This window comes from Sorex araneus, chromosome 6 (genome assembly GCF_027595985.1).
Source record: "Sorex araneus isolate mSorAra2 chromosome 6, mSorAra2.pri, whole genome shotgun sequence".
NCBI classification, from domain to species: Eukaryota; Metazoa; Chordata; class Mammalia; order Eulipotyphla; family Soricidae; genus Sorex; species Sorex araneus.
This window is the reverse complement of record NC_073307.1, coordinates 74188069-74207118: the sequence shown is the minus strand read 5'-3', so window position 1 is coordinate 74207118 and position 19050 is coordinate 74188069. Positions and strand designations below refer to the sequence as shown.

General features: G+C 39.4%; 1 protein-coding gene across 1 annotated transcript in view; it reads right to left on the bottom strand.

The window, feature by feature from the left end:
- DNAH9 (dynein axonemal heavy chain 9) overlaps positions 1 to 19050 on the bottom strand; it is a 570390-nt gene that overhangs the window by 350179 nt on the left and 201161 nt on the right. The window contains exon 27 of the mRNA XM_055143580.1: positions 11742 to 11898. Within this exon, the coding sequence (XP_054999555.1) occupies positions 11742 to 11898 (157 nt within the window). The remainder of the gene's footprint in view (positions 1 to 11741; positions 11899 to 19050) is intronic.

The following is a 19050-nucleotide window of genomic DNA, read 5'->3' as shown; positions in this document are numbered from 1 at the left end:
TTTAGAATAAGAATAAGTAGGACATTCTGAGGATTCAGTGTGAGCTAGCAAACTAAGGAACAACAGAAAGGAAAGATTATTAAGGACACATTCAAAATCACTGTCAAGAAGACATTGATAAAATGCTGGTGAAATGCAAATAGTATAAAACTTCCATTAATTTGCTCAATAGCACCTGTGTGGGTGGCATTCAAGAAGTGCTCAGGAGGTCCACGGTTCCCTTGCAGTGATTGTGGACGATCTCTCAAACTGCTTAATGCAAGGAACTGAGGTGTGCAGTGCTGCATAGCTGTGTAGCATCAGGGATTACATGGCCCACCCCAGTGGTACTCAGGAGTCTCCAGGGCCATACATTATGTGTTGGAAGCCTCCAGGGCTGAACCTGGCAATGCTTGGGATACCATGTGGTGTTGGAAATTGAACCATGATCAGCTACATGCAAGGCCTATACTATCTCTCTGGTCCCTCAGTGGAGTTTTTGCCCAACAGTTCTGTGGATATTTTGTGTTCTAGACACAAAGGACATCAGGATATAAACCCATAGAGTTAAGTTGTAGTGATGGGGTATATAAATAATATTGGTAAACATCTACATGATCAATTTATGATGCACAAAATAAAAAATAAATGTCACAGACTTCAGAGAGGATTGAATGAAAGTGTTCCAGAGTGATCTGTTTTTTCTCAAAGGTGAAATTTCACTTGTATCACTTGTAGACCCGTTGATCTTCGAGTTGCGCGAGCGGGCACCACTAACGTCTCCATTTGTCCCTGTCTCGAGCTAGTGCAGCCCAATGATATCTGCTCGCTCCAGGAACAGGAAGAGCCTCAAATTGTCCATTCGGAGATTTGACGAAGAAATCTGACTATGTAGTTGGTGGGCGGCCACAAGGTCTTCTGACGTCCCGTGGAATCCAGTCAGTAACAGCTCTAGTCCAGCGGTCATCTCTAAATCGCATTACATGACTGGCCCATCTGATTTTTGATGCCTTGGCAAACGAGACAGCATCCCTGATTTCTGACCGTCGACAGAGGTCAGAACTCCGGATTCCTTCTCTCACTTGAGTGAGACATGATATTACCAGCATAGCTCTTTCGATTCCTCTTTGGGATACCCTAATAGCATTCTCATCCTGTTTGCATAGGGCCCAGGTCTCTGAGGCATATGTTAGTGCAGGAAGAACGGTGGAATCGAAAAGATGTGGCCGGAGTCGAAGGTTCTTCGTTCTCTCTTTTTTTTTAATTATTTTATTGATTCACCATGTGGAAAGTTACAAAGCTTTCAGGTTTAAGTCTCAGTTATACAATGCTCAAACACCCATCCCTCCACAAGTGCACATATTCCACCACCAAGAATCACGATATACCTCCCCCCTACCCCCCACCTACCCATCCCCCCCACCCTGCATGTGTAACTGGTAAATTTCACTTTACTTTCACTTTACTTTGATTACATTCAATATTTAAACAAAAAAATTCACTATTATTGATTTGGAGTTTCTCCCCCCTAAAGTCGATCTGCTGAAAAGAAAGCATTTGGTAATTTGTTTTCCATTGCTGAGAATGAAGAGATATGAGGTCAAGAGGCCGCACTAGCAACAGCATAGTTTTGGATTTCTGTATTTTAGTAACTAAGTCCAGAGAAATGTCTGCCAGGAATTGCAACATTGTAAGCTTGTACCTCTCAGCTACTTTATATTCCACATATGAGTGCGATCTTTCTATATCTGTCTCTTTCTTTCTGACTCATTTCACTCAGCAAGATACTTTCCATGTTGATCCACTTATATGCGAATTTCATGACTTCATGTTTTCTGACAGCTACAAAGTATTCCATTGTGTAAATATACCAGAGTTTCTTTAGCCAATCATCTGTTTTCGGGCACTCTGGTTTTTTCCATATTGTGGCTATTGTAAACAGAGCGGCAATGAACATGGAAATGCAGATGTCATCTCTACTATACCTTTTTGCTTTCTGGGATATATTCCCAGGAGTGGTATTGCTGGGTCAAATGGGAGCTCAATTTCTAACTTTTTGAGAATCGTCCATATTGTTTTCCAAAAGGGCTGAACCAGTCGGCATTCCCACCAGCAGTGAAGGAGAGTCCCTTTCTCCCCACATCCACGCCAACACCGGTTGCTTTTGTTTTTGGGGATGTGGGCCAGTCTCTGTGGTGAGAGATGATATCTCATTGTTGTTTTGATCTGCATCTCCCTGATGATTAGTGATGTTGAACATTTTCTCATGTTCCTCTCAGCCATTCGGATTTCTTCTTTGGAAAAGTTTCTGTTCATTTCATCACCCCATTTTTTGATTGGGTTGGCAGTTTTCTTCTTGTGGAGTTCAACCAGTGCATTGTATATCCTTGTTATCAACCCTTTATCGGATGGGTACTGCATAAATATCCTTTCCCATTCTGTAGATTGTCTTTGTATTTTGGTCACTGTTTCTTTAGAGTTGCAGAAGCTTCTTAGTTTGAGATAGTCCCATTTATTTATCTTTGTTTTCACTTGCTTGGCCAGTGGCGTGTCAGCTTTGAAGATACCTTTGGCTTCAATGTCGTGGAGGGTTTTTGTCGACCTTATGTTCAATGTATCTTAGGGATTCTGGTCTGATGTTGAGGTCTTTAATCCATTTTGATCTGATTTTGTACATGGTGATAGATGGAGGTCTAAGCCCATTTTTTTGCATGTAGCCGTCCAGTTTTGCCAGCACAATTTGTTAAACATGCTTTCCTTGCTCCACTTCACATTTCTTGCTCCCTTATCAAAGATTAGATGATCATATATTTGGGGGTGTATGTCAGAGTATTCAACCCTATTCCATTGGTCTGCAGCTCTGCCTTTGTTCCAGTACCATGCTGTTTTAATGACTAACGCTTTGTAGTAGAGTTGGAAGTTGGGGAGGTTGATTCCTCCCATTTTCTTTTCCCCAAGGATTGCTTTAGCTATTCATGGGGGCTTATTGTTCCATATGAATTTCAGGAGCGCTTGCTCCATTTCTTTGAAGAATGTCAAGGGTATCCCTATAGGGATCGCATTGAATTTGTACAATGCTTTGGGGAGAATTGCCATTTTGACAATATTAATTCTTCCAATCCATGAGCAGGGGATGTCTTTCCATTTCCTTGTGTTCTCTTTTATTTCCTGAAGTAGTGTTTTATAGTTTTCATTATACAAGTCCTTTACCTCCTTTGTTAAGCTGATTCCGAGGTATTTGATTTTTTGAGGCGCAATTGTGAACGGGATTGCTTTTCTCAGGTCACTTTCTTCTCTCTCATTATTTGCATATAGGAAAGCCGTGGACTTTTGGGTATTGATTCTATAGCCTGCAACTTTACTGTATGAGTCTATTGTTTCTAGGAGTTTCTTGGTAGAGGTTTTAGGGTTCTCTAAGTATAGTATCATATCATCTGCGAATAGTGAGAGCTTGATTTCTTCCTTTCCTACCTGAATGCCCTTAATGTCTTTTTCTTGCCTAATCGCTATTGCAAGTACTTCCAGTACTATATTGAACAGAAGTGGAGAGAGTGGGCATCCTTGTCTCGTCCCTGTTCTCAGAGGGAAGGTTCTTAGTTTTTCCCCATTGAGGACAGTGCTTGCCATAGGCTTGTGATAAATGGCTTTGACTATATTGAGGAAGGTCCCTTCTATACCCATTTTGGCGAGTGTTTTCATCATAAATGGATGCTGGATCTTGTCAAATGCTTTCTCTGTATCTATTGATATGATTATATGATTTTTATCTTTTCTTTTGTTGATATGATGGATTATGTAGATTGATTTCCGGATGTTAAACCATCGTTGCATCCCCGGGATGAATCCCACTTGGTCGTGGTGTATGATCTTTTTGATGAGTTGTTGAATTCTATTTGCTAATATTTTGTTGAGGATCTTCACATCTGTGTTCATCATGATATTGGCCTGTAGTTTTCTTTTTTTGTGGTGTCTTTGTTTGCTTTTAGTATTAGGGAGATATGAGCCTCATAGAAACTGTTAGGGAGGGTTTCTGTTTCTTCAATTTCCTGTAAAAGCTTGAGAAGGACTGGCAAAAGGTCCTCTTTAAATGTTTGGAAGAACTCGCTAGTGAATCCTTCTGGACCTGGGCTTTTGTTTTTGGGAAGACTTTTGATTACCATTTCAATTTCCTTGATATTAATTGGACTCTTCAGGTACACCAGGTCTTCTTGGTTCAGCCTTGGGAGATTATAGGAGTCGAGGAATTTATCCATTTCTTCTAGGTTCTCTTGTTTCGTGGCAAAGAGATTTTCAAAGTAGTCTCTGATGGTCTTTTGAATTTCATTGGTTTCTGTTGTGATGTCCCCCTACTCACTTCTGATTCGGCTTATAAGGGTTCTCTCTCTCTCTTTCTTTGTGAGTCTTGCTAGTGGTTTATCAATCTTGTTTATTTTCTCGAAGAACCAGCTCTTGGTTCCATTGATCTTTTGGATTGTCTTTTGGGTTTCCATGTCATTAATTTCTGCTCTAAGTTTTATTATCTCTTTCCTTCTGCCTGGTTTTGGCTCCTTTTGTTGGTCCTTTTCTAAGGTCTTGAGCTGTGAAGTCAAGTTATTTATGTGGGCCCTTTCTTCCTTCCTGAGATATGCTTGGAGAGCTATAAATTTTCCCCTTAAAACGGCTTTAGCTGCGTCCCACAGGTTCTGGTAGCTCGTGTCTTCATTCTCATTTGTTTCTAGGTACCTTTTGATTTCTTCCTTGATTTCCTTCCTGACCCACTCATTGTTCAATATCGAGCTATTTAATTTCCAGGTGTTTGATTTGGTTTTCTGCATCTGTCCACAGTTAAGTTTTATCTTCAGTGCATCATGGTCTGAAAAGATAGCTGGTACAATGTCTATCTTGTTAATTCTGTTGAGGTATGCTGTGTGGCCCAGCACATGGTCTATTCTGGAAAATGTTCCATGTGCACTGGAAAAGAATGTGTATTCCTTTTTGGGGGGATATAAAGCCCTGTATAGATCTATTAGCCCTCTCTCTTCTATTTCTTCCTTCAAAGCCAGTATTTCCTTGGTGAGTTTTAATCTTCTTGATCTGTCCATAGGAGATAGTGCGGTGTTGAAGTCTCCAACTACTATTGTGTTGCTCGAGGTGTCCTTCTTAAGGTTACTTAGCAGCTGTTGTAGGTATTTAGCTGGTCCCTCACTGGGTGCGTGGACATTTAGGAGTTTAATTTCTTCCTGATGTACACATCCCATGATTAATAAAAAGTGGCCTTCACTATCCCTGCTAATCTTTTTCAACCTGAAGTGTATGTTGTTCGATACTAGTAAAGCCACTCCAGCTTTCTTGAGGGAGTTGTTTGCTTGCAGGATTGTTTTCCATCCTTTGACTTTGAGTCTGTGTTTGTTCTGGCTATTCAGATGTGTTTCTTGCAGGCAGCAGAATGTTGAGTTCAGTCTTTGAATCCATTTTGCCAGTCTGTGTCTCTTAATTGGTGAATTCAGACCATTGACATTAAGGGAGATTATTGTTATGGGATTTTGTGCCATCTTTGTGCAAGGGTTTGTTGTGCTTGTAGGGGTTGTTCTTGTCTTACAATAGCCCCTTTAGTGCTTCTTTTAGGTTTGGTTTTGAGTCTATGAAGTTCCTGAGCTGTTGTTTATCCCCAAAGTAGTGTATGATACCTTCTAGTTTGAATGAGAGTTTAGCCGGATAAAGTATTCTTGGTGAAGCGTTGATTTCATTGAGTTTGAAATTGCCTTCGAGCTTGGAGGGTTTCCTCTGATAGATCTGCTGTGAGTCTAAGGGGTGCTCCTTTGTATGCAATTTCCTTCTTGGACCTTGCTGCTTGCAGTATTGTCTCTCTCTGGATGATGTCCATCATTGTAACTATGATATGTCTTGGGGTTTTTCTGTTAGGATCTCTTTTAGCTGGCACTCTTCAGGCGCCTTGAATCTGGATGCCCGCATTGTCCAGCTGTGGGAAGTTTTCTGCAATGATTTGTTTGACTGTGTCTTTTTCGTTGGGGTTGGTTCTCTGTGGTTCTGGTAGTCCAATGATTCTAATGTTGTTCCTCTTGAATTCATCCCCTAGGACTCTGATTCTGGCTAGAGCTATTTTGAGGTCTCTTGCCATGGTTTGTTGTTGCCTGTAGGCCTCTTGCAACTCATCTTCAAGCATACTGATTCTGTCTTCGGCTGCAGTCATCCTATTGTTGAGGGCAGCCAGAGAGTTTTTGATTTCATGTACCGAATCCTTCATTTCTTTTTGAAGGTTTTTTATTTCTGCTCTCATTTCTTCCCGTATTTTGTCGGCTGTCTGTTGTATTGTTTCCGCCAGGTCTTCCTTGAAGTTGTCCATCTTTGCATTGAGTTCATTGAACATGTTGAGGATTTCAACTCTGAATTCTTTATCAGAGAGGTCAAGTTTGTAGGAAACGCCCATTGAGGTTTCCGGACTCCTTTGATCGTCCTCTGCTTGCAATGGGGATTTTCGCTGTTTCTTCATGTTGTTGTTGTGGTATGAAAGAGGGCCCTTGAATATGAGTATCCCTGTTTCCTTTTGTTGTGAAAAAGGATTGTGGATAGGCTCAGTTAATAGTGGTTGCCTTTTTACTTGTAGAACCTGATCTCCTACTGAGATGTTTCCTTCAATTCTTATGTGAAGTCTTGTGTTTTATTGTCCTACTGCTTGCGAATAGCTAGGATGTTAGTCTTGGATAGGATGTTGAGGAAACTATCTGCCGCCGCGTGAGCTTTGGCCACCGGTAATGAGGCCACGCCCACTTTTCTTAGGCCACGACCCCTGACGATTAGGCCACGCCCCTTTCCCACAACCTGACAGTGGTCAAAGGGTTGGGGGTTGCGTGCCGGCCGCTCGGCCGGCAGTCCGGAGGGGAGGGAAGCCTGGGGTGCTCAGGGCCTCGGAGCAGGCTGGGTTCGGAAGGGCGGGTCGAGGGAGCATCACAGACCTTTGCCGGAAGACAGAATGGCAGCGGCACTTGGGGTCCGCGTGCCAGCCACTCAGCCGGCAGTCCAGAGGGGAGGGAAGCCCGGAGTGCCTCTTGGTTCTCTTAACCACCTCTACAATACTCTTGAATGCATTCCACGCTGCTCTCTTCCTCCTGCACAGTCCTGGCGCCAAGTCGTTCCTCATGTTGATTTCTCGACCCAGGTACATATAACTGCTACATTCGAAGATGTTCATTCTATTGAGAGCAAATGGAGGTTCAGGGACCAGTTCATTTTTCATGAACATCGTCTTGTTGAGATTCAGCTGCAATCCGACCGTTCCACACTCGTGGTCGAAGTCAGTCAGCATTTGTGCCGCTTGGCTAATGTTTGGTGTTATGAGAACGATGTCATCAGTGAAGCGGAGGTGGTGTAATTGCCGACCATCTATCTTCACTCCCATTCCTTCCCATTCCAGTCATCGCATGATGTTCTCGAGGGCAGCACTGAAGAGTTTCGATGAAATGGTATCACCCTGCCGAGCCCCTCTCTTTACATCAATGATCACTTCCTTGTAGAATGGTGAGATCCTGGTGGTGAATCCACAATACAGCTCGAGGAGGATTTTGATATACTGAGTTTGAATGCCCTGTTTGGCCAGGGCTTCGATAACTGCCTTAGTCTCAACAGAATCAAAGGCCTTCTTTAAGTCGATGAACCTTAGACAGAGCGGCATCTTGAACTCTCGCGAAGCTTCAATGAGTTTGGTCACTGTGTGGATAAGGTCTATTGTTCTGAATCCCCTTCGGAACCCGGCTTGCTCGCATGGTTGTCCTTCGTCTAGTGTTCTGCCTATTCTATTCAGGATGACATGAGTGAACAACTTGTAGATGACAGACAGCAGGCAGATTGGGCAATAGTTGCCAATGTCGTGGATGTCTCCCTTCTTGTACAACAGAACAGTCCTACTGGTTTACCACTGGGACAGAACCTTGCATTCAGACAAGTAGAGTGTGAAGAGTCGGGCCAGTGTATTGATGAGTACTGGCTGCAGATTCTTCAGGTGTTCGGGTCTGACCTTGTCCGGACCAGGTGCTGTTTGTGTCTTTACCAGCGAAATGGCATGTCAGATTTCAGAAGGGAGAACATTGGGAATGACATATCCATCCTGAGAGATTTGTTATGTGGGCAGCTGGTCATGGCTGTCAAAGAGATCTGAGTAGAAGTCGTGAATAATTTTCTCCATTGCCTTTCTGGGGGATGTGAAAAATCCATCGGGATGTCGGAGGGCAGTCATCTTTGTCTTGTAGTTGACAAAGGACAGGCAAGTGTTGAGAATACTTTTCCCGGCTTCTGCTGCACTGGCCAACACTGCTGCTCTTCTCTCTTTGAAGTCTTCCTTTATCACATCTCAGCACAGCTTTGTGAGCTTGGACGTTAGCTTGTGGTTGCCTGAGGCTCACGCCAAACCACGTTGATGAATGAACTCGAGAGTTTTTGAAGACAGGCTTCTATTTGTGGCTTTCTCTGGCATTATTCGAACAGACATGGATGTGCTGAACCAGTTGATCGTATTCCTCGTCGATGTTGTCAAGGATGGCATCTTCCCACATTGCTGCAATAGTGCCAAAGAGCTCCCAGTTTTTGGTCATTCTGGGAGTTGTCTTCATAGACTTAAATTTTACAGACTTTTCTCCCCGCTCTGTTAAGTAGAATTTCGCCTGAAGGAGACAGTGATCTGATCCCGTTTGGAATTTTGGGACAACAGCAACATCGGTCAGGCAAAACCTTGGATTGAATATGAAGTGGTCAATTTCATTGAGCAACTGTCCACCGGGAGACTCCCATGTCCAGCGTTTAGATTTGGCCTTCTGGAACTGTGAGTTACCATGGATGGTCTTGGTCGACACGATGAATTCAGACAGTCTCTCACCCTGATGGTTCCATTCTAGGCCATGGGTCCCAATGTGGAGTTCTTCAGGAGACCTTCTCGGACCTATGTTGGCATTAAAATCACCAACAATGATCTTGCAGAAGGTGTGGTCTTCTTTATAGAACTTCTCCAGTTCCATGTAGAACCTCTCAATTTCTTCTTCATTGTAGTTGGAACTTGGTGCGTAGATGATGAAGATAGAAATTGCAGGCAGTGAGTCACATCTATTCAAGCGTAATCGTCCAATTCGGGTTGTTAGGCATTGGAATGAATCGATGCTCATGGCCAAGTTTGTTTTGACAAGGAGACCAATGCCACCAATGCCTCCATTGTCGCATGTTCCAAGGAACAATTCTTCTCCAGTGTTGAAAATGGCGTGATGTGATTGATATCTTCTCGTTTCAGTCAGACCAATGATGTTGTACTTGATCTTCTGTGCTTGCACCATCAGGTCTTCGATGGATGCTTCTGATGCCAGTGTCCGTGCGTTGAAAGTATAGACAATCATTTTAGTCTTTCTTCATTTTGGCAGTCTAGTTCGTCCCTGAAATTTTTTCAGCCTCTCTTTCTTTGCTCATCTTTCTTAATGCTGCCGTACTGGGGGCTCTTTTGGTGACAGGTTAATGAGGCCAATTGTTGTTTCTGTTGTTGGTATATCGAATACGCAACGGATAGCTTGCTAGGCTCTGCTATGTGGGCCAGATACTCTCAGTAGCTTGCCGAGGTGAAATTTATACAGTACAAATAGCACTTTCCAAATTTTATTTTATGGAATATCAAATCTGGTAGATATTCATTGAAAAAAGTCTTTTACAATAGTAAATTTGGGAAACACTATATCCACAATTAATGTTTGCCAATTCATAGTATGCATTATACTATTTATAAAATGTATAACATTTACTTTATTGAGTCTTAGAATTCTTGAAAAAAAACAAATTTAAATTTATTATTGAGCTAGAAGTATTTTCTTCATGACCCTGGTTTTCTCATAATGTACTTGTAAACACAGTATATTGTAAAGAGCAGGATATCATAAAGTCAGAAGATTTGTGTTGTTGGTGTCCCTCAGAAATACATGGCATAGGTGAGAAATCATTATATGTCCAGAGAAAAATAAAGTTATAATTTTGGCTGGAAAGTAGAATTACTAAAGTAGGCTGTGGTTATGAAAAGATCCTAAATTGTCCTAAGGGATGTTTGAGGATTTGGAAGAGAAGAAAATATGATAAAGTCACTATTAGTGTAGAGTTAGTGTATCAGAATGAGGATGTTTCTTAATTAGTGTCTTAGACCCTACTACAATAGTACAATGGTATAATAGCTAAATAGAAAATTAACTGGGCAATTAGCTTGATTGACTTTCTACAAGATGGTTAGTTTGGGTGTTAGGGGAAGAACAGTAAGACGAGGGTTGGAGAGTGGTGAGATAACTCAAGTGGGAAAGCAAATGTCTAGCACATACAAAGCCCCGAGTTTAATTCCCTGGACTACATGCTGCTCACCCCTCCCACCCCGACACTACCAAATATGGCCCTAGTGGCCCCTAAACACCTCTAGGCCCCTTACTATGCCTGACAACCACCAGGAGCAACTCCAGAACCCTGTGCTCCATTAAGTGTGGCATCAATTAAAAAACAAGAATAGGGGACAGGAAATTTAGAAGTTTACACTGAGTATGGCTGATCCCAGCCCAATCCAAGGTACCATCAGTCCTCAGAGCCCTTCTAGGAGTGATCCCCTGAGTATGGGGCCAGGAGTGTCTCCTGTGCATCACTGTTTTATGGGAAAAAATCCCCAAAACCAAGAATAGTGTTGAGTCCCTGGAAGCAAGGGGTAATTTTCATGTCTTTTTAAGTTAAGGTATCTTATTATTATTTATAATATTGCTAATATTAATGTTTTAGTTATACAATGTTAATACACCACCCCTCTCATCAAAGTGCCAAGATCCCTGCAGTATTATCCTTTCCCCCCAGAATTATCTCTTTATCGGGATGTCCCCAGCTGTGCTCTGTTCTTGGTGCAGCTCCCAGCAACGCTCAATCAGTGAAGGCGTTGAACCAGCCCTGCCTTCTAGAATTATTTTAAATTTAACTTTATTTCCAGTATCTATTATATGATTTGTACATGTAAATATTGAGCCCACTTAATATAATTACTTAATATTTTCTCTCGAAAAGACAGTCTGCTTTCAAAAGGACTTCAGATAGCTTACAAATGGTATTTAATGAAAATATGAAAATACAGTAAAATGTTTAAGACCAAACAGAAATATTAAAATAGTGAAATAATTTGGCATGCACTTAAAATTATTTATGGTATTCTTGTGATCAGAATAATAATGAATTTTTTGCTTCTTTATTTTTGTTTTAAAAAATCTGAAAATCACTGCAAAATGCAAAAATGATGAGTACCTAAAAGAAAAATACAGTCTTATTTAGTCTTTTGAAGGCATCACTTGCTAGAAGTAGAGGCTCATTTAATGTTTTCAGAAGATATTCCCACTCTCTTTTATTAGCATATTTTACCATATCACTTTTATAGAAGAGCATAATATTACTTTTATATGAAGACTTACTATTAACCATTTATGAGCCTTTTTTGGACTCTAGGTAAAATACTGAACTCAAGCTTTTGCACATATATATTTAGCCTTTTCATTTTACAGATGATAAAAGGAGGGCCCTGAAGGTGAAGTAATTCACCTTGGTCACAAACCTGATTCATAGAAGCAGATTCCATCACACTGAAGTCTATGGGGAGGTCAAAAAGGTTTAGGGTCAAAACCTCGAGATCCCCAGTGAAGGAACTCCCAGAAGTCCTCCCTCTGAGCCTTTCAACTAGGACAGGCGTGACTGCCCGGTTCCCGTCTCCACCGTGGCCGAGAAGGTACCTTGTAGTCCATCTGTTCCGAACAGTTAAACACATAAACCATGATGCCCAGCGCGCGACCCAGGTCCTTGGTGGTCTCTGTCTTGCCCGTGCCTGCAGGTCCCGCCGGGGCCCCGCTCATAGTCAGGTGCAGAGACTGCGTGAGAGTGATGTAGCACCTGCCAAGAAAAGGAGGACAAAGTCATTTCTGGCGCCACAAGAAGTTCGGCAAACAGTCCCAGTCTCGCTGGGGACTAATGAAACAGAGCTGCGGGCCAAATTCACGGCGGGACTCCTCCCCCGACTCTTACTTTCTTTTCACTAATATCACTTTCTGTGGCCTTTGTTTTTTTGGTTTTTTTGCTTTTTGGGTTACACCCTGCGATGCTCAGGGGTTACTCCTAGCTCTGCACTCAGGAATTCCCCCTGGCGGTGCTCATCATACGGGATGCTGGGATTTGAACCCAGGTTGACCGGATGCAAGGCAAACGCCGTATCCGCTGTGCTATTGCTCCAGCCCCTTTCTGTGGCCTTTTGATCACGATGCTCGTGCTCCGCAGGACAGACACCAGTGGTCCTCTTCCACACTCTTCGCACTGCTCCTGTCCGCTTTTCTGGATTCATTCTTAGTGCTTGTCCTTTACTTTCTCCCACTTCTCCAGCACATACAAAACCATTTTTCTTAGTTCTTTCATCTTAATGTTTATTTATTTATTTATTTATTTATTTATTTATTTATTTATTTTTGCTTTTTGGGTCACAACCTGGCAATGCACAGGGGCCACTCCTGGCTCTGTACACAGGAATTACCCCTGGCGGCGCTCAGGGGACCATATGGGATGCTGGAAATGGGACCGGATCGGCCGTGTGCGAGGCAAACGCCCTACCCGCTGTGCTATCACTCCAGCCCAATGTTTATTTTTTTTTTTATCACAAGTTGTTGTTTATTAGTTTAAATCCCAAAGGCAATAGTTAGTATTTGGCAGTGGGGTCTTTGGAAGCAGCTTAATTTATACAGTTGGAGCTCCCATGAATTAAATTAGTATCTCATTAAAGAGGGCCCAGAGGGGTATCTTGACTCTTCTATCTCAAGAGAACACTGCTGAAAGGAGGTAAAGTGGTAAGCATTATATCATTTCAGTAACAGTATTTTTTATTTTATTTTACTTTTATAAAGTAGATCATAATATTTGATCACATTTAATATTCCAACACCAATCTCACCACCATTACACCTTCCCATCACATATTTCAGATGCTCCCATCTTGAACCCCAATCCCTGCCCCAAAGCATAACTGAAAGTTTATTTTGTATTGTTTGTTATGAACAAACTGCTGAAAATGCTCCAAAAACTGTTTCCTTTGAGGAAAGTGTGTGAAGATTGTTGCAATTCACCGAGGGGCCATTAAGCCCTTCTATAAAAGATCACTAACATGTTGTTAAAGGTTGAGCATTGTGTGCATATGTATATTTTATATATCTGTAAAAATATATTTCCCTCTAAGATTAGTTGCCTTCAACTTTAAACTGCAGCAAATGTGGTGCACTACTCTTGGAATATGAGTAGTGTGACATATGAGGTATAGCGTGGTCCAGGTTTTCGATTGCCGGGCTTGCTTGGGTCCACAGGAGTGTGGAGGGGCCTCACCGGCCCCCCTCAGGGGTGCCCTGAGTGAAACAGCCTGGTGTGGGGTCCAGTAGCATGGCTCTGGTGAGTTGTTTTATGCTCTCTTCTGAGAGAATTATGAGACTCTGGACCATGGCCGTTAAGAATCTCTGGAGCCAGTCAGAGGTGGCTTGTGGGCATGATTGTCAAGTTGCCAGAAACGGGGAGATGAGGGATGTCACCCATTCCCGATTTTGTTGAACCTGGAGTTTTAGTCACAAGCCCTGCATACCTGGGTTTCCTGAGGATTCTCAGTATTCTCAGTAATGCAAACCACAATGCATAAAAGGAAAATGAGGGAGGGGGAAAGAGAAAGAGAGAGAGAGAAAGAGAGACATAGAGAGAGGAAGGGAGAGAGAGAGAAGTGTCTTCCATAGAGCCAGGCTGTGGGGTCAGGAGGGAGATTGGGAGGGAAACTGGGGACATTGATGGTGGAAAACGTACACTGGTGAAGGGATTGGGTTTTGGAACATTGTATGATTGAGACTCAATCATGAACAACTTGGTTACTGTGTATCTCATGGTAATTCAATTAAAAATGTTTTCACAAACAAAAAAGCACACTGCAAGGAGGTACCAGTAAGGAGCTAGAAAAAGGGCTCTACAAGAACATGAATGACTATTTCACACCTTAATCTTTTAATCTCATCATTCAGAACTATGCTAATAAATTTTTATTATTTAGAAACCATCCAGTGTGTGATATTTCACATAACAGCCTCAATTGCCTAAGAGTAATAGATACATTAGTACTAAATTTAACCCTCTCTTTACTTCTATTCTAATAGTAATAGAATAGTATACTAATAAAATACTAATAGATATAATAATAATAGGAAGGATGCAAAATTCAAACTTTATCTGAGGCACATAATGGAAGCTATAAACAAAAATATATCACATTATATAGTTGTTCTTCCAAACTGGACATTATGCCTCACAAACCTTCATTGCTTACATCTTGGAAGTTAATTAAAATATTAATGTTCATTTTAAAGAACGCTAAAAACTAAAATTACAAAAGAGTTAAAGAAAACTTAAATGTAAAGACAGATGATATAGACCTTACTTCAAAAATACAACTTGTAATAAAAGCTGTAATTCTTAATATGGTATGAAGATGGACAGAGATACTCTTACAGAATAACTAATTTGAAAGACTCATAACTTTAGACATAGTAGAGAAACACCCAAAGCCATTGTGCAAAAATTTCCATTGTTTATTTTTAAGTGTTTGGTCCACTGGTTAATTAAAAACAAAATTTTTTATCAAATTATATACTTACTGCATATTTTTTGTCAGGTTTCCTTTGCTTAAAATTTCACATTTTTATAGAATTAAGTATTTCTGCCCCTTCAGGTTGGATACAAGATTCAGGGGGAAATGTTCAGCCTTATTGGCCACAGTGACCAACTCAGAGATGGGCATCTAATCTAAACATGGTCTATTACAACTTTTATTTTTTAAATTTTATTATTTTTATCGAATCACCATGAGATACACAGTTACAAAGCTATTCATGAAAAGGTTTTAGTCATATAATGTTCTAACACCCATCCCTTCACCGGTGTACATTTCCTGCCTATAAAAATGTTCTGTAAAGAAGAGGATCTCCAGGGCTGGAGAGATAGAACAGCGGGGAGGACATCTGACTTGCACACAGCTCACCCGGGTTCGATCCCCGACTTCCCATATGGTCCCCCAAGCACTTCCAGGGCTTATTCTTGAGTGCAGAGCCAGGAACAACCCCTGAGCATCTCTGAGTGTGATCCAAAAATTTTAAAAAAGAGAGAATCTCTCTTCCTACTGAAAAAGCAAAAAAAACAAGTACATAGAGACCATCTTTTATTCTAACTGAAGAAAATATATGTTAGAAAAGTGTCAGCCCTCAGAAGAAAGCAAAATCATAAAATGAGAAAAAAAGAGAAGGGAGAAAGAGAGAGAGAGAGTTTAAGCCCCAGTCTCACTATTTCAATCCCAGGGCCGAGTCCACTAATGAAACAGGACTTGTCTCCTACATATGTGACAAAATGTCTTCTTTTAAATTAAGTTAGAGTTTATTTTGCTTATTAAAAATAATCAAAAATGTTTGTGAAAAAGTCACTTTACTTAAAAGTTTACAAATAATCTAAGAAGATAAAAGAAAAAAGGAAAATAGGATAAACTATAATAAAATACAACTAATCTTCAAATGGACAGAGCTTTTAAGCATAAAAATAATGACATAAACAATATCAGTAACAATTCATGGAAGAAAACTTAATAATCAAGGGATCAGTATGATTCTAATAGAAATGATCACTGTACAAGAACTGAGTGTTGAAAGTATGTAAGGGGATATACATGATAACCTTTCAGTATCTGTATTGCAAACCATAATGTTCAAAAGGAAGGAGAGAGAGAGGAAAGGAGGGAGAGGGGTACTTTTTATAGAGACAGGTTCAGTTGGAGGTGCCTGGGAGGGAAACTGGGGACATTGGTGGTGGGAAATGTACACTGGTGAAGGGATGGGTATTGTAACATCATAAGACTGAAATACAATCACGAAGTTTTGTAACTGTGTATCTCACTGTGATTCAGTTTTAAAAACTAAAAAAATTTTAGAAAAGCATATTTAATAGTTCATAAACACATTTAAAAATCCCCCAAACAAAAACTCAATTCTCTGAGAAATTAGATATATAAATCTAATCTGAGATACCATTCTAATTCATAAAGTTAACAAATTTTACATATTCTTTACCCAAATCTATATACATTAATGTTAAACTTATTGATATAATATTGACTTACATAAATTTATGTACATATGTTTCAGGAGTATAATGTTATTCTATACTTGCCACCAAATTTAATTTAATGCTAGTGAGGATGTAGTGAGATGACCACCCTGATCAGCTGGTAATGAGAAAGTAAACAATATTCTTCTTTCAAATGAAAAAATAATCAATAAAAATACTGAGAAATTCAGTAAAAATTTATATGTAAGTGAATTTATATATATTCATACATATAAGCAGCTTTATTTTGATTTTTAAAAGCTTAAAATCCCATAATATTGTTAATTATGTGGTAATTATAGATTGCAATCAAGTTATCAGTATTTTATAAGAATGTTTAGACTACATGTTAGTTAAATAAAGCACTCTATAAATATTTTTATACAGCAACAAATTGCAGTTTACTTTTCAAAATTTATATATACAAGGAAACTAAATATAAGGTTTCTTCAAATGCCTGTTTTTTCCCCCTTCTGAATACCAAACTTAACAATTAAAATTGTTAGATAAAAATTTGAAAAGTTTATGGCCTTTGCAGCTGTATCTTTGTTCAGCGAATCACTTCAAAGCTCATTATATCTCATATATTTGCCACAAGCACTGAGAAATTCAGAAGTATTCAAAACTCATATACAGTTAATTAAAATAGTACTAAACTTGGCACAGAGCTGAAAGAGACATTTTTGTGTGAAGGGTAGGAAAGGGAGTACAGGGAGAAGAGACCAAAGATTTAGAAACAACTTTTGACAAATACTTTGGTTCAGCCTGAAATGGCATTTCCATTAGGCTCCTCGACTTACTGCTCTACTAAAATTCTGGGACATTGACGGGACATTGTGCCAAATTATATATTCAAATCCCATCTAGGCAGTGGGAAATTCCAAAGGAATTAGCATGATCAATCAGTTGTGCTATAATGTGGCTATGCTTTTAGTAAATGTGCAAAGGTTTTACGGTCAGTTTTCCATTTGATTAATCCCTCTGGCAGGAAAGAATTAAGAGTACTTAAGTCACATACCAGCAAAAGCTAAACATGGTATAATGTGATTTTCTGCATTGAGGCCAATTTTTTTTCTGAGCAAAACATTTCTTGAGATGATAATGAATGTCAATAAGAAAATAGGATCTGCTGTATAAATATTCAACAATAAACTATCTTGTCAGAGAAGCATCTACTGTGCAAAACAAGGTCAAGATCTATACAGTATTTGCCATTATTTTCAGCAAATTATCCTTTCAAGTTCTTGTTTGCATCATTTTTATAAAAAAGGTGATAAATTTCCTTTTAATAAATTTGTCATCAAATTTTCCCTCTATAAAGCATTCAGCATCAGTGTACTAGAGATCTCTAAATCCAGAAGGGGGTAATTATTTTCTTCAACTCATTTTCAGATATAAAGATAGAAGATCTTGTACCTTTTATAAGATGAAATAATATTTGATACACATTAGAAAGAAAATATTTGGACATGGAATATTGGGAGAAACAAAATACATATCCAGAGCCTTGGAAGTCATTTGACTTGCATCTCCTCAGGGAGAGCTTCTTGAAAGCCTACTATGTGCTGAACATGATACTGAATTCTGGGGTAGAGCAAAGAGCAAACCAAAGTCTGGGTCTCTATGGAGCAAAGAATTGAGAGAGTTGTGAGAGGTAGGCATTAGTTAAATTGCTCGAATTTATGATAGTTTTAATATTCTGTCCAAATATATCAATGCCCAAACTATTAGCTCATTTTTCAAGTCAGACAGAAAACCTCAAGGAAAATACACAAGATTTTCTTATTACATCTTGCTAAAAATCACAACAAAGACACATGAGAAGTTTCTTTTTTATTATTTCTTAAAAGATTTTTTTAAAGACTTTTAAAAGATTTTTTAAAAAGATTTATTTTTGAGTCAATGTGTAATAGACCCTTACAAACCTGTTCAGATTAGGTTTCAATCATGCAGTGTTCCAACACCCATCCTCCACCAGTGCACATTTCCCAGCACCAATGTCCCCAGTTTCCCTCGCATCACCCATACCGCCAGCCTGCCTCTATGGCAGACACTTTTGTTCTCTCTCTATCTCTTTTCTTTCTTCTTCTTTTCTTTCTTTCTTTCTTTCTTTCTTTCTTTTCTTTCTTTCTTTCTCTTCTTTCTTTCTTTCTTTCTTTCTTTCTTTCTTTCTTTTCTTTCTTTCTTTCTTTATTTCTTTCTTTCTTTCTTCTTTCTTTTTCTCTCTCTCTCTCTTTCTTTCTTCCTTTGTTTTTTGTTTGTTTCTTTCTTTTTTTCATTCATTCTCTTTCTTCTTTCTTTCTTTCTTTCTTTCTTTCTTTCTTTCTTTCTTTCTTTCTTTCTTTCTTTCTTTCTTTCTTTCTTTCTGTCTCTCTCTCTCTTTCTTTCTTTCTTTTTTTCATTCATTCTCTTTCTTTTCTTTCTTTCTTTCTTTCTTTCTTTCTTTCTTTCTTTCTTTCTTTCTTTCTTTCTTTCTTCTTTCTTTCTTTCTTTCCTTCCTTCCTTCCTTCCTTCCTTCTTTCTTTCTTTCTTTCTTTCTTTCTTTCTTTCTTTTCTTTCTTTTCTTTCTTTCTTTCTTTTCTTTCTTTCTTTCTCTTCTTTCTTTCTTTCTTTCTCTCTTTCTCTCTCTCTCTCTCTTTCTTTCTCTCTTTCTCTCTTTCTCCTCTTTCTCTCTTTCTTTCTCTCTTTCTTTCTTTCTTTCTTTCTTTCTTTCTTCTTTCTTTCTTTCTTTCTTTCTTTTCTTTCTTTCTTTCTTTCTTTCTTTCTCTCTCTCTTTCTTTCTTCCTTTGTTTTTTGTTTGTTTCTTTCTTTTTTTTCATTCATTCTCTTTCTTTTCTTTCTTTCTTTCTTTCTTTCTTCTTTCTTTCTTTCTTTCTCTTCTTT